Here is a 17,060-nt window from a genome sequence, read left to right as displayed (position 1 = left end):
ACACACACACACACACACACACACACACACACACACACACACACACAAAACTAGCCATGTGACCTTGGGCAAGTCACTTAACATCAATTGCCCTCCAAAAAGCAAAACAAAACAAACAAAAAACCCTCATCTGTCCCTTAAAACCCAGTCCTCCTCCTGCAAATGTTTCTATTTTTCTTGAAAGAACAAGTATCATCAGATTTGTAAACTTGTTTACCCCTCAATTTTCCTCACCTCTCAATATCTATTTAGTTACTAAGTCGCCATTTCTGCATGCACAACATTTCTCATCCTTTCTCTCTCGCCCATGTAACTGTCACCACCATAGTTCCCTATCCTCTTCTCTCTTTCCAGTTATTAAAAAAACTTTCTCATAGGCTTTCCTGTCTCTAGTCTCTCCATTCTTCAGTCTATTCTCCACACCGGAGCCCGTGGTTTTCCTTCAGTGCAAATTTGACCATATCACTTCCCTATTTAATCAATTCCAATGGTTACTAATTTGCCTTTAGGATAAAATTTAAATTCTTACTTTTAATTTTTAAAGCCTTTCACTATCTCGACTGAACTTCTTTCCAAATTCTTCACCTCTTTCCCCATGTCTTTGCAATGGCCATCAAGGAATGCCTTACATCCTCCCCACTATCTAAAAGGATCCCCTCATTCCTTCAGGATGCTGCTCAAGTACCACTTTATACATGAAATATTAGTACCTTTCCCCATTCCTAGCTACTTTACATTTAATTATTTTGCATTTATGTATATATGTACATATATATAAATATACATATATATATATATATATATTCTGCACACATTTTTCTTCTCCCAACAGAACATAAACTCTTTGAAAGAAGGGGACTATTTCATCTTTGTATTTTTATTCTTAGGCCCTCCAGGTAAGAGGCATTTAATGAAAATTAGGTTTTTGGTCAAATGAGTAGTTATATTTCCTCTACAAGTTTTTGTGGCACTACTCTCTCCTACCTGCTCCTCAGTCTCCTTTGCTGCCTCATCTTCCATATCACTATTGAGTCCTACCTGTGGATGATCCCAAAAGTCCTGTCCGAATTCTTTTTGTTTCTCTCTCCATATAATCTCACTTGATAATCTCATTAATTCCCATAGACTTAATTATTACTCTATGCAGATGATTCACAGATTATATGTAAAGAACCAATTTCTCTTTGACCTCCACTCCAGGATCATCATTTTGCCTAAAAATTTTTGGCAAAATAAAAGATCTGGCAGGGTCGGGTTTATCATGTTACTTATTATAAGAATCATTTCACTGAACTTATTTTCATGTAGTATCAACAGCACTCATAAGTAGCCACCAAAAGACAACAATGAAAATAACTAGTCTACCAAAGTCTTTGCAGAGAATAAGGTAAGTAAATTCTATTAAGTCCTTGCTAAGATCTTACTAATTAAATCACATGGGAAAATATGAAAAGGCAGTGGAGAAAGGAAGAGGATCATGTGACTGCTAAAAAACCAAGGGTAGACAGTATTCAATGAAAACAATACAATTAAGAGTTTTGAAAGCTGTAAAATGAGGACTCAAGAAATTCCATTGGATTGGATGATGAAGTAGATTCAATCCAAGTTTCCTTCTGCTACCCATAAGAATTGATGGCAGGAAGGAGGAGTGATGATTTTAACCTCAGGGTAACATAGGATTTGATAAATGTTTGCTGTATTGCTAAGTTGAATTCAGTTGTATATATCAGGGAATTGCTTATATTGAATTTTGCTGCAATAAATAAAGCTTCAAATAATATCAGCTAAGGCTTGGTAAAGGTTGTCCTATAAAGATATCATTTTGTAATGCCATTTATTGTAATGAAATACAACATTTATTTATCAACTTTAGGAAACGCAAAAAAAAAGTTTGCCACTTGGAAGCATATGCTACAATTGATTCTTAGAAAACAAATCTATAAGCACATGGTATAATGCAAAACTGGTAGAATAAATGCTTTGTAGAAGAAGGAACATGTATAGTACCTCTTTATGATCTAGCCTTTGCCCCAACACTACACACTAAAACTTGATGATACTCCTTTTTATGCCAAAATATTAAGACCCTATAGAAAAAGCATTTTGGGTGAAGAAATATCATAAGAAATTACCATAAGAAAAACAGACAAAAAGTATGTGGCATAAAAAGTAATTTTACAAATTCAAAAAAGGAGTAGAACATGCTGCTCAAGGACCAATAAAGAAACAAAAAAGAAACTATAAAAAAAATACCACTAAGATCCTAATATTATCACAATAGAAACTGTCAAGGTCATCTTCCTTAAAATGGTTTAAGCAGGGAACAGAAAAAAAAATTAATCATAGCAGCTGCTTTGTCTACTGCAACCAATTTCCAAGTTAATATCGTTTGCATGGCATTAGAATTCATTCTGTGTTGATTTATCATGCCAGTTCTGCAGATTCATTCAATTAAAACAATGTCACAACACTTTCAGAGAAAATCATTTCAAACAGCCTAAGCTAAGTGCAACTCTAAAGGCCAAAAGAAGAGAGGAAAAAAACATTAATTAACCCCCTATTTAAGTGCAGACCTTCTCTGTGGCTCAACAATTATAAATCTGCAAAGTGGCATGTTAATTTCAGAGGATAAAGCTTAAAGGACATAGTCACAATATGTGACTCCTGTTATTTGTCAATGCTGTATTTTTTTTTTAAATAAAAATCATAGGCTTCTCCCACAACATACGAATTAAGGTATATTTTTCCATTTGCCTTTATAAAACTTCACATTAAAGATAAAGTTCCTATTATGAATGCCTTGAAATAAGTTCTAATAACTAATCAGAAAATGATTGGCTTTGCCAAATGATTACAATTAAAGGTATCTAAAAGTGTCTCTGATTAAATTTTAAAAGTATAACTAAAAAATTATGTGTTGGGAGTTATATTTTCTGTTCATCTGTAAAAATTATATTCTGGTTCTTCAAATGATTTTTCTATGGCCACATGCTTAAACATATCAAATATTGGGCACATCACAGATATTAAAAGAAATTAATCTAGTAGTGCTTTGAAAAATCAGGCAATAGATCACTTATAGAGACTTATTTCTGACAAGAGTAAGTAAGCTGGACCAATGAAATGAAAATGTCATCACATACAAAGTGAGACCCTGACCTTGAGAAAAAACTGTGAGAATCAAGTCAGTGAGGTGGAGAAAGTTAACCTGTTTAAAAATTTGGAACTATACCTAAAGGGCTATAAAAAACTGCTTAACTTTTGACCCAGCAAAGTATGTCAATCCAAGATCTGTAGTCGAAAGAGATTAAAAAAAAAGAAAAAAGTAAACGTACAGAAATATTAATCGTCACTTTTGGAAGTGAACAGAACTATGAGAACACTGTACACAATACCAGCAATATTTTAATAAAAATCAATTGTGAAAACCTTATCCCTGATCGATATAACTATCCATAATTTCAAAGAACTCATGATGAAAAATGCTATCCACCTCCAGGGAAAAAAAACAGATGATTGTTTTTAGAAGCATTTTTTCCCCCACTTTCTTCATTTTTCTTGCTCCTCCCACCCTGCCGGTCTAGTTAATGTAGAAATGTTTTGCATGACTTCATAAGCAAAATGGGTATCACGATTCTTGCCAGGGTAAAAAGAAAGAATTTGGAATTTTAAGAAAATGCTTTTAATTGGATAAAGAAAATCCTATTTAACAAGTAAATTATGAGGTTACAAATTCTTCTACTTCAAATAAAATTACTGCTTTGTAAAAGCAAAAAAAATTTGCAATAAACTAAAATATAAAATGTTCTTCTACTGGGGCCTTTATCAAAATGCGAGCTGCACATTTGTGGTTTTAATAGGTAATTAATGATAAAATGATCCAAAGCTATTTAGGGGCTTGATCCAAAATTTGGCCTCATTTCTACATTAGCTGTATTTCAAATCATCAGGAATGTCACAATACAGTAATTAAATAAAGCACTGATTAATAAGAATATTATTTAGGATACTACTTGTTAGGTGTGTTGAAAAGGAGTTTCTTTTTAAGGTATAGGCTACACTAGATGGACACTCAGGTCCCTCTCAACCCTATAATTATGAGATTCTATGAAACTGAAAGATACTTCCTTGAACACCTCTGAATCTCTGCTCAAAAGACAGCAACAAGAGAAGCAGCAACAAGCAACCATGGTCACCACTATTTATGAAACACTTAAATATACCAGGCACTGTGCTAAGTGCTAGGAATATGAAGACAAGCAAAAAGAAAGAATCCTTGCCTTCAAGAAGCTAAACACTAATTAGGTAAAGATAATCTATAAGGTGGAGGAAGAGAGGATGACAGTGAAGCTTTGAGTCAGATGCTGAGCCAAGGAGAGGGAATGAAGAATGCCAGGCGTGGGAGGAGCCAGGGCAAATTTATCAATGGGAGAAGGGGGTCACCAGGACAAAGGGATGTACCAAAGAAAGAAGATCACGGATTCTGAGTTAAGTTCCATGGTAAAATGGCAACTGAATCATGAATACTCTTCCCCCTAATACTCATTAAACTTGTAACTCTAAGCCTACTTCATCCTGGAAATTTTACCCAATTAATAAAAATTGAACCCTATAAATGTTAATGGAATAGGAAGAATCCCCACTTATTGATAGGCCTTCGTGACCTGCTTTAAGTTCTGGCCCAGCTCTCAGCTGTGATAGTCTGAGTCACATGGAGCCCAATGTGGGAGGAGCTTGCCCAATCAAGCAGAGAGTGAGACTGAGGCAGAGTAGGAGGGGCAGAACAAAGAGGGGAACTTGTTTGTGGGGCAGCCTGACAGAAAGAATGCTTAAGATGTTGGCACTCCCTGGATTAGGGATAAGTACCTTGCTAAATCTTACTTCCTGGTATCCTAATAGTGATGTTCCCAAGTAAGTATTTTGGTTTTGCTTTTGAGGAAGAGAGTTTATTATATTTTGCAAATCTACCCTGGGAATACATATTCACAGCATCTGCTATGGTTATCGCACTGGCATTACAGACCCCAATCAACAAATTTAATTTTCAAGAAACATATTACCCTTAAGTGACAAAGGATGGCAATAACAACAATTTCACAGTCTTACACAGAGAAGAATAAACTTTCTTTTCAAAAGGCATCACAAATTTATTACCAAAATTTGGATAACAGGGGCAGCATGGTGGTGCAGTATAGAGTACTGGCCCTTGAATCAGGAGGACCCGAGTTCAAATCCTTACTTTTGACACTAGCTGTGTTTACCCCAACTGCCTTACCAAAACAGAAACAACAACCAACAATAAACCAAATAAATGTTGGATAACATAAGCGATCTCTTCAAATATAGGTCAATTGTGTGTTTCCATATTTTATTTAAAGCACCCACAGTTCCCATCAGCCAAATAAATCTATAAATGAAAGGAATAAAAATATTTTACCTTTTAGCAAAAAAGAACTATAACAAAAAAATCTCAGGTATATATATACAGGATCACCTAATTTTTTATAACTTAACAAGCCACCCAAAAGCACTATAACATTACATTTATGGACTATCACCAAGTCTCTGATGCATGTTTTATTCAATTATTACAATTATGTAAACTGGAATTTAGTATAACTACATAGTTTATATAGTTTAGTGAAAATGTTAGATATTTTATATGCACATAGAAAATTGTTCTCTATTTAAAATATATCCCCAATATAATATTAAGAACAAATGATACAAAACACGACATTTTTCAAGATATTTTAAATCCATTGTGTTTCTGCCTATGTGTAAATCCTAAAAAAAAAAAAAAAAGTTTTCAAGTCAAAGAATTCAAATTAAAATATCTTAAGATATATATGGTTGAAAAATTTTTTTCCACTGAAAAATATAAAATTGCACTTTCCTATCACTGAATCTTCTTCAATGATATGACATGAAAATAAAATATAAATTTTATGAGTATAAAATTTGCCATATATGCCAAAGAAAGTTAATCCAGAGGTTTCAGGGAACCAATGGATGAAGGTGTATATACAAATTCCTCGATGCATCAAACATAAAGGCATTCAAAGATTAGGCTATGGCTGAATGTAAAAACAGCTTTCTAACATCCAGAAATCAAAGTTAAATGACAAAAACACACATAAAGTTAAGTCCTATGTAATACTTGTCTTAATGTATACTGATCAAACTGAAAATCAAACCCTAACAGATCTGAAAATTATCTTTCACAAACACCTAAACAATTTTAAAGAAATACAGTGCAACCACATATGTAATATTAAAGTTCCTTACCAAAATGAATAAAGATTCTGAAAATTAAATTTCTTAAGAGGATTAGCTGGTGACTGAACAATAGTTAAAGGTGAATGGTGTTGGGTTTTTTAAATAAAACATATCCATATGAACTCAGTCAATACTATATTGCCAGGGCGGCCAGGTAGCACAGCGAGTAAGAGCAGCACTGGCTCCAGTGTCAGGATGACCTGGAGATCAAATCCCGGGCTCAGACACTTATCACCCACCCAGAAACACCTGGCTGTGTAACCTTGAGCAAGTTACTTAACCCCAATTGCTTAGGGGTGGCCAGGTGGCTCAGCGAGTAAAAGCTCTGTCTCCAGTGTTCAGATGACCTGGGGATCAAATCTGGGCTCAGATACTCAGCACCACACCCAGAAATAACTGGCCGCGTAACCTTGAGCAAGTTACTTAACCCCGATTGCTTTAAAAAAAAAATACTATATTGCCAAAGTGTGAAACAAATGGCTGAGTCATGAGGATTTGTCAAAAAATAAAGTTTTATGATGGATTTCAGAACCGTATCACTGTCTCTCTCTCTCTCACATGCACGCATGCACATGCACACACATACACATGTCTTTATGAGAATTAGTAAGCAATATAGATTATGGAAGGAATTGGAAGAAACTGTGCAATATGAAGGCTGCAAAAATTGAGCACCTACTTAACTCCTAGTGATGCCATGTAAATGTAAATAAAACTTCAAGACACTGTGTTTCACTATCTATCCCTGTATCCCCAGTGTCTAACCCCTACCTAATAGGCACTGAGAGATGGTTGCAAAACTCTGTGTGTGTTTGTAAAATTCAAATTGATATCTATGAGGCATATATTGTTATTTCCACTTTACAGATGAGAAATCTGAGGCAGACAGAGCTGAAGTGACTTACACAGTCACACAGCTAGTAAGTGTCTGAGGCATGTCTGAATTCAAGTCTTTCTCAGCTTATGTCCAGCCTTCATCCACCAAGCCACCAACTAGCACCTAGAATTATACCTTAAAATATCTAAGAACTCAATGAAAAGCTATACTGTAACGAGAACATTATCACTATTAACTAAACATAATATTGACCCAAAAACTTAAGAATGATATTTTTAAAAGATATCCCTTCACCAAATGCTCATAATCTCTAAGCTATATTGAACAAAAGTTTTCAAAATATACATAAGTATATTATACAGAAAACAAAATCTTGTGGGAACTCAATGAGGCACATACTGATCTAACTGTCCTATTTACTGCTCAAGTTTTACTAAGAAAGTTTTCAGGTAAGATGAGTTTACATTCTGATATCTTTTTATTCCACTAGGGAAAAAAAAATACTTTATTTGAACAGTAAACATAAAACAATAGGAAGATCCTAACACGTCCCTGGGTCAGTTCTATCTGAAATCCATCAAAGAAAGATGAGAAGATGATGATAATGGAAATACTGTAGAATATTCATAAACAGGAGTCCATAATGCTAATAAAGAGGGAAAAATTAATACTTGTTCATATAAGAGTTATATGTTCTCAGAACACAATACAGAAAAAAATCTGGAACAAGGATTTATCGTATCACCAAGAAGTAATAAAGGCATACAATAGGTACACACCATTAGATGTGTTGGGATATTATGAAAATTGTTTTATTTCCAATTGGTTCCTACTAAAGAGCTAAGACACAAGATTTAAAGTGAAAGGCGGGCCTTCCATGGCCAATATTTATATGAAGTTAACCAAGATGTCAGCCAAATAAATCCACTGATTTGTTTTGCAGAAGCAGATTTATGATAGTGATTCAAGCCTACATCACTGCCATCATCAACTACAGAAAGGGACTATCATTAAGGAACATGAACTTAATTTAGATTATGACAGGAAACAGTAAAAACTGTAAGAATTTCACTGTAGGTTGAGATAATTTAGCAACAAGCATGAAAAAATTTAAAAACCTAGCAAAGGAAATCAAAACCATCCCAAGAATAGGATTATCTTTCATAAACTATTTCAACACACATCCACATAATCATAAGCCTCAAAAGATCCTTGAGGAATCAATAAATATACTATATCAAATCTGAGACAAAATCTTTGCCCACAATCTGCTTGACATAACAAGGATATATTAATAAGTGTTTTTTAATGATTGTTGCCATAACCAACTGACATAATCTTAGTATTATGTGGGACAAAAATCTTTCCAAATATAAAGACCTATAAGAATGGTTATATGGTACCAAGATGAGGTATATATTAATCTACAAATCCTGTCCTGATATAGGAGTTGATCCGAAAATTCTTTCAGTGAATTTTTTTTAAAAGATGAGCTTAAACCACAATTTTTTAAAAATTCAGATAAAAAAGCATTTTATCTGCCTAGGAAAGAGCACATAAATTATTTTGAAAAAAAAAAACCTCTAAAAAGACAGTTCCTTATCTCAGAACTGCTTTTATCACAATAAAACATCTACTTATTGATGACTTTTAATTTTATGTATCTGTTGAATGGGGATTCTAAAGAGTGAAGTATCTTGGAAGAGGCTGAATGGTGCAACCAGAAATGCTGTTAAAAGAAATTCTTGTATTGAGAACTTAAAATGTAATTCTAAGTTCCTTTCCAAATCAAAAATTCTACATGACTCACATGAATTTCACATTTTATAAATTACCCTATCTGTTATGAATCTGCTTTGAATTTGATTTCTAAGGGTTCTCAACCTATGCAATTTTGTGGATGACTGAGCTATGACTCAGTTCTCTGTCAAAGACACCAAGAAATTTCCATGGCTATCTAGTTCAATGACACATAATCAAGAATCCCTTCTACATCACATCCAAGCTTTTGTTTTAATAACTCCAATTAGAGGGAAATTTCTTACTGAAGCACCTAGTGGCTAAAGGAATAAAATTTGGGGTCTGGAGTCAAGATTTTAGTTCAAACCTGCCCTCAGTCACTTAACATGACCCTCGGCAAATCACTTAAACGGAGTGCTTCAGTTATGCCAATTGTAGAATAATAATAGCACATGTCTTACAGGGATGTGAGGATCAAGTGAAATATCTTTAAAGTACTTGACATAGTGGTACATAGTAGGTTCCATATAAATGCTTATTCCCTCCTCTTGCCTTACTGAGGGAATTCATTCGATTTGTACAAGTTGTGGGTTTTCAAAGTTTTACAATCCTAATTCAATTATACTTTTAAAATAACATAGATTAAAAGTGGCAGCATGGTGTTACGGATTTTCCAGAAGCACCAGATTTGGAACCACAAAATTTCAGATTCAGATCATGGCTCTGCAATATTACTTTGTGACTCTGGTCAAGTAATTTACTTTCTCTAGCTCTCAGGCACAGTGGATATGACACTAAAGTCAACAAGACCTTCTTTCTAATCCAGCCTCAGACATTTACTAGCCATATTGGCTTCTTCAACTGTAAAATGGGAGTAATAAGCCTCTACCTCAGAGTTGTTGTGAGGATCTAATGAGAAAATATTTATAAAATGCTTAGTTAGCATAGTAGCACATTTTTTTTATCTTTTACCTTTAGCACATACCTTTTACCTTTCCTTTCCTTCCCTCTTAATGTCTAATATCTTTTCAAGTTATATAGTATATACTTCTTAACAATAATTAATAATTAAAAGTTCTCAATAGTTATCACATTACTAGAAAGTATTTTCCAAAAGCTCATTCATCAAATGGCTCAAAATTCATATAAACAATTTTTATTTTCCCAGGAAATGCTAAAAAATACTATTTAACAATGATGATGCTGATAATACTTTAAGGTTTGCATACCTCATATTAAAAATTTATTACTGCTGAAATCAAATTACAGTAATAGCATTAGAAAATTAATTGAATTCCAACTTAAGAATACCAGAAACTGGGGGGTCTGAGCCAAGATGGCTGAGTAGAAACAGGACTTCTGAGTAGCTCCAGCTTCCACCTCCTCTAATACGTGTAAAAAATGACTCTAACTTTGGAGCTACAGAACCCACAAAGTGACAGAAAGAAACAAATCTGCTGAAGGAAGCCCAGCAGGAAGGGTCCATTGGCTCCCAGCCTATGGTTTTAGCCCCAGGGCGGCCCCCACCAGAGGTGGCTGGAGCTGACTTCAGGAGACTGAATCACCAGCAGCTGTGGTGGTTTCCAGACTTCTCAATCCACAAATGCAAAAGACAAAGTAAAAGGTCAAAGCTCTGTCTGGCTGCTACTCCCAGGAGCAATAAAGCAGAGGAGGCACAGTGGTTGCAGCCACTGCCATGTGGCTACTTCCAGAGCTCCTGGCCTACAGATTGTAGGGAACCAAGCCACCACTTAGAGGGTAATTGCTCTTGCTTTGACCTGCTTGGATCCAGATCACCGTCTTGAATGGTGGTCCTTCGGTGTGTGACCAGTAAGCCAGAGCATGTGGGGGCTGGAGAGAGGGCACCCATCTAATAGCTCTGGCAGCTGCAAAAAACGCCAGCAATTTGGAGCATAGCTCTCTCCATTCTCAAAAGTCAAGTAATTAGCTGCCAATATGAACAAGCAACGGAAGCACTAACAGACGATAGAATCCTTTTATGGGGACAAAAAGGTTCAAGGCATGGAGCGGGAGGAAAACAGGGAAGTCAGAACTCCTGCGTCAAAAGCCTCCAAGAAAAATATGAATTGGTTTCAGGCCATGGAGGAGCTCAAGAAGGACTTTGAAAATCAAGTAAGAGAAGTGGAGGAAAAATGAAGAAGATGTAAGAAAGATATAATGGAAAGTGAGTCAACAGACTGTTAAGAGACCCAAAAATACACTGAAGAAAACAACATCTTAAAAAATAGACTAACTTAAATGGCAAAAGAGGCCCAAAAAGCCAATAAAAAGAATGTTTTAAAAAACTTAATTTGCCAGATGGAAAAGGAATTTCAAAAATTACTCCTTCAAAATTAGACTGGAGCAAATGGAAGTTAATGACTTTATGAGAAATCAAGATACTATAAAACAGATCCACAAGAATAAAAAAATAGAAGGCTATGTGAAATATCTCATTGCAAAAACCACTGACCTGGAAAATAGATCCAGGAGAGATCATGTAAAAATTATTGGTCTACTTGAATGCCATGATCAAAGAGTCTACACATCATCTTTCAAGGAATTATCGAGTAAAAATGCCCTGATATTCTAGAACCAGAGGGGAAAATAGAAATTGAAAGAATTCACCAATAGCCTCTTGAAAAAGATCCCAAAAAGAAAACTCCTAGGAATATTACAGCCAAATTCCAGTTCCCAGGTCAAGGAGAAAATACTGCAAGCAGTCAGGAAGAAACAATTTGAGTATTGTGGAAACACAATCAGGATAACACAAGACCTAGCAGCTTCTACATTAAGGGACTGAAGGGCTTGGAATATGATATTCTGGAGGTCAAAGAAGCTAGGACTAAAACCAAGGATCACCTACCCGGAACAATTGAGTATAATGCTAAAGGGAATAATATGGTCATTCGATGAAATAGAGGACTTTCAAGCATCCCTGATAAAAAAAACCAGAGCTGAACAGAAAATCTGACTTTCAAATACAAGAAGCAAGAGAAGCATGAGAAGGTAAACAGGAAAAAGAAATCATAAGGAACTTATTAAAGTTTATTTAATTTTTTAAATTTACATTCATACATGGAAAAACAATAATTGTAACTCATAAGACTTCTCAGTATGAGGACAGCTAAAGGGAATATATATGTATGTATAGGAGGGTGTACGTGTATATGAATATATATATATGAGTGTGGCCATTTGTATGTTCAAGTATACATAGACAAAGGGCACAGGATGAGTTGAATAGGAAGGGATGACATCTAAAAAATAAAATGAAGAGGTGAGAGAGGAATTTATTGGGAGAAAAAGAAAGGGAGCAATAGATTAGGGTAAATTATCTCATATAAAAGAATCAAGAGAAAACTGTTACAATGGAGGGGAAGAGCAGGAAGGTGAAAAGGAATGGGACAACCTGATTCTCATTGAATTTGGCCTAAGGAGGGAATAACATAGACACTCAATTGGGTATCTTACCCTACAGGAAAATAGGAGGAGAGGGGATAACAGGGGGGAGGATAGAATGGAGGGCAGATTGAGGCAGAGAATAGTTAGAAACAAACATTTTTGAAAAGGGATAGGGTCAAAGGAGAGAATAAGTTGGGGGCAAGACAGGATGGAGGAAAATATCTACCACAATATAACTACTATGGAAATGATTTGGGTAACTACACATGTACAATCTATATCGAATTGCTTATCTTCCTAGTGGGAGTGGGTGAGGAGGGATGAAGGGAAAATAAATCTGGAACTCAAAAGTTTTAAAAACAAATGTTTAAAAATTTGGTTTTTTACAGGTAACTGGGAAATAAGATATACAGGGTATTGGGGAATAGAAACCTATCTTACCCTACCAGAAAGTTAGGATGGGTAAAGGGGGAGGATATATGAGAGAACAGATTTGGGGAAGGGGTATTCACTAGGCTTGTTATTTTGGGGTGGGGGTAGGGGAAAGACAGGGAGAGAAAAAATTTTAACTTAGAATCTTGTGGAAAACTAAAAATAAATAAATTTTTAAAATAATATCAGAAAATTCTCCTTATGTGGTGACTCTTCCTAATTGTGAATCTTGTCTAGCTCTAGGATAGTTCTAAATGTATAGGTGTTAGTAAAGAGTTAGTAAAGTTACTAGTAAAGATGAAAGGTAAGACTGCCTCTGGTGCCTCCTACTGGCACAAAATTCTCGAGCACATTTCTCTGTCCCAGTCAACTATCACTCTTCTATTGTCTGTAGTCTCTGAGGAACTCTAGAACTTGCTTTACCTTTTGACTGTCATTAACTGCTGCTTCCCCAAGTCTCCTCTCCTGGCTCACAATAAAAAAAAAAAAAGTCATAGTTTTCTATCGTATCTTTACATCTTTGGAAAAACTATGCATACAGAACAAAAAAATTATTAGAATACCTGACTTCTGAAGCTTATCTTTCTCTTCTCTATGAAAACTCAACTCAATGAAGAATAAACTCCCTGACTCTAGCTCCTTAATATATCCTCACTCTTCAATGACAGGAAAATGAACTGCTAGAAATCCTGTCACATTGAATGAAACCACTCTCTTCAGCGTTATCATTTCCTTAAATGCCAGATCACAGTTATCATACATTTAGAGCCAGAAGAGCCATTAGAGACCATCTAGCCCAATCTACCCAAACAATGAGGAAGTGGGTCCCCAAAAAGTCAAGTGCCTTGTGTATACTATCACGTAGATAGTAACAAAGGTGGGATTCAAACCTAGATATTCTCTGACTATAAATTCAGTACTTTTTTTACTGGTACAATACACTTCCTTACCAATCAATGTCTCTTCTCATTATTTGTCATTCTTATTTTACCTGTAGCATTTTACCACCTCCTCCTTTACTCTAATTTAGATTCTGGGCCACTAATTTCACATCTCAAAATCTCAAAAGCTGGAAGACAGAACCTCAGAGGTCATCTTTCAAAACTTTAGGAACAGTATTCAAAGTGGTAGAAGCAGTGAAGGAAAGTTTAGATGGCTGAACAACTCAACAGATGAGAAACCTAAGTATAATCTTTGACTTGTCTGTCTCATTAAGAAGTAGTAATTCACAGAATGATTCTCTTTTTAATTAAGTTGTGACAACTTTCATTTTTATACACTGAATGTACCATGATCAATGTTTATAATCTTAAAGTTGTTAAACTGAAAGTGGAAATGTGCTAAAAAAAAAAAAATTCCACAGGTTTCTCATATTTTTTAGTTCCCACATCTGCAAATTAGGGTTTCTCAAAAATTACTTCCATTCTTCTCACCTGAAATACTGAATGATTCTAGTACTTCTCCTTCATAGCCATACTACTATACAGAACTAATTTTAGCCTTGTCTCTTTTACTATGATTTCTAGAATAAAAGGCTAAAATTCTGAGCACAATTAAATTGGGCCTAGTATCATGAATGCCTAATAAAAATAATAACAGCAGCTAGATTTTACTTCATGCTATGTTCCAGGCACTGTACTAAGCTCTTTACAAATATATCTCATTTGAACCTCACAACAACATGGGAAAGTAGGTATTATTATATTCATTTCGCAAATAAGGAAATGACGGCAAACAGATGTTAAGTAACTTGCCCAGAGTCACATAGCTAGAAAGTACCTGAGGCTGAATTTGAATTCAGACCCTCCTGACTCCAGACCTAGCACATTATACAATGAACCACCTAACTGCCCATAGTAATAGTTAAATTAAAATATTAAAATTTCAGTAAAATCCACAATCTCATATTTCCAAAAAGACTCTTAAAACTTAAAACATACATTCTTTGAAATAATACCTGCTATTTTGTCATTTTAGGGACTATTTCAAAGAACAAATGTTTTTATATCCTTCCACACGAACACAAATATTTTTATATTCCTCAATGACAAAGTTGTACCATTCTAAGGTTACAAATTCTTAAACTGGCTAATATTACTTCTAAGGGTTATCTTAAGGCAGAATGCTCAAATTTTTTACCACAATTTTGTGCCTGAAAAGGAAGTCTGTAAATTTCTTGAATAATCCAAAAGTCATGTACCATCTTCACATTTAAATATGTTCACAAATCAATTTCTGATCCTCTATACTAGGAAAAGATTTGCTTTTCAGTTCAGTGATATAGTTGGTACTGATATCCTAAGAACTTACATATTTTCCATATTGAGGTATTCACAAATATAACCAACTCCTTTTGCTAACTTTACAAACAGAAAAAAACCCAAATATTCTATCACCTCTGCATTTTATCTCTCTTTAGACAAAAAAATTTGCCTAAATGTAAGGAAAGAACTAAGCAAGAGGAAAAGATTTATTCCCAACTATTCCTAGTTGTAAATCATTTCTCCAAAATGTGGCTTCCTTATCTGATTTATACCATAAATGTTTAAAACATCAGCCATATGTATAACCAAAAGAAAAATGAAATTAAAAAGCTAAATTAAAAAATCTTTTATTAACTGCCATTCAAACCATCCAAATTTCTATCCCCAAAATTCATATAAATATAATTGGGGCATAGCAGTGTTAAGCTTCTTGATATTGCTATCTTCCCACAATAAGGAAATCAAAGTAAATACACAAGTTGCTACTTACATCGGGGTATTCTTTTACAGGCACGTAGAGTTTCTCTTGTAACTGAACGATAGGTCCCACAGCGTCGGGGAGCTCTGCACTCCTTTTCTCTGTACTCCCATTTAACGTATCATTATACATATCTTTTCGTACTCTGCTAATTTCTGTCAAGGGTAAAAATAAAACAATAAAAACATGTATTAGCCACCAGAATATTTGCTAGTACAAGGAAAATGCATTTTTAATTTTTAAATGAATTTAATCATTGTCAACAACACAATGAAATGCAGATTGTTTTTAAAAAACCTCTATCAACTTGTTATGTACAATCTGTATTTAGTTCAAAATATTAAATTTCACAAGTTAGTAACAAAAAATCATCCTGTTAGCACTTTCATTCTGAACCTTTTTTTGTTTTCAAGGTATTCTCTTTTATAACCACTAATTCATCCTTCCCCTTCTCACCCCAAAGTTGTTCTTTTACTAAATAAATTAAACTAAGTAAAGCAAATCAACACATAGGCAAGTCTATATAGGCTGCTCTTATTTTGTACCTCTTAGTAGATTATTTCTTATTTCTTTAACAAGAGCTGCTTCCACTAACTGCCTTCTTCTTTAGTCTTTCAGAGTTGTTAGAATGTAAAAATTATGGACATTGACCAATCCTAGCAAAATTGAACAAATAGAGTAGCCTTTTGGGAAATCAGGTTAAGCCAATCAGCTGGTGGGGAGGGGCGAAGGCTTTATTTTTATTCAATAGTACATTCTTTGACCATGTTTTCAATGGAACAACAATACCAAGTTTATGTGCAAAACTATTAATATACTGTTTTAATAATACCCTTGAGCTCCATGCAATGAGGACAGAATTATAAATAAGTCTACCTCATTCATTGCAAGGCACTTTTAGTACTTCCATAAGTAAACACTTTATATGATATCTAAGTTGGATCTGTTTTGTGAAATTTCATCATACTGGTATGAATGGTCTGTGTACAATGGGTGAGCACAAAGAAATCCATTTAGTGAATATTTTCAAGATTAGTTCCTCTATTGTAAATCTTGTCATTTCTAGCTTCATGAATATCTCTTATTTATGTCTCCTCTCCACTTAGCCACAACCTGGTGCAGCAACTCATAACTTCTCATTCTCAATAGTTTTCTGGTTGTTTTCTCTATGCCTCACAATAATTTGGTCTGTACTAAGCTGCTGAAGGGATCTTCCTAAAAATGGCTATTTGGCCACAGCATACTCTATACCTCCAATGGCTCTCTGCCACTTCTTATATCTAATGTAAAACCTGCATTTGGTTTCTACTCTTTCACGAAACCCTAGGCCCTTTCTACTTTTTCAGTCTTCTTGTGTACTTTACAGTCTTCCACATAACTATAATCCAGCTAAACTGACTTGCTACCTCCTAGTTCTGTGAATTTTTACTGTTTCCATCATACCTAAAATCTTCTTCCTCACATGTCTTACCAGCTTCTCCTCAAGATTTTACTCAAATCTCAAATGCAAGAAGTAGTATCCCCTCAAGATAGCATCTTTCCTCTGAGATGACCTTCTATATACTCTGTATATCTTGTGACAGAATTGTTTGCATGTTGTCTTCTCCATTAAGTGGTCCTGGAG

General features: G+C 34.7%; 1 protein-coding gene across 6 annotated transcripts in view; it reads right to left on the bottom strand.

Annotated features, from left to right (window-relative positions):
* Nucleotides 1-17,060, bottom strand: part of QKI (QKI, KH domain containing RNA binding) — a 200,680-nt gene that overhangs the window by 122,517 nt on the left and 61,103 nt on the right. For all 6 annotated transcript variants that reach the window (XM_069070403.1, XM_069070404.1, XM_069070402.1 and 3 more), the window contains exon 2: nucleotides 15,449-15,591. In XM_069070403.1, the coding sequence (XP_068926504.1) occupies nucleotides 15,449-15,591 (143 nt within the window). The remainder of the gene's footprint in view (nucleotides 1-15,448; nucleotides 15,592-17,060) is intronic.

This window comes from Petaurus breviceps, unplaced genomic scaffold (genome assembly GCF_028583685.1).
Source record: "Petaurus breviceps papuanus isolate PSGF00001 unplaced genomic scaffold, PetGlider_PUasm1.0 90808, whole genome shotgun sequence".
In the NCBI taxonomy this organism is placed as follows: Eukaryota; Metazoa; Chordata; class Mammalia; order Diprotodontia; family Petauridae; genus Petaurus; species Petaurus breviceps.
This window is presented reverse-complemented; position numbering and strand designations above follow the sequence as displayed.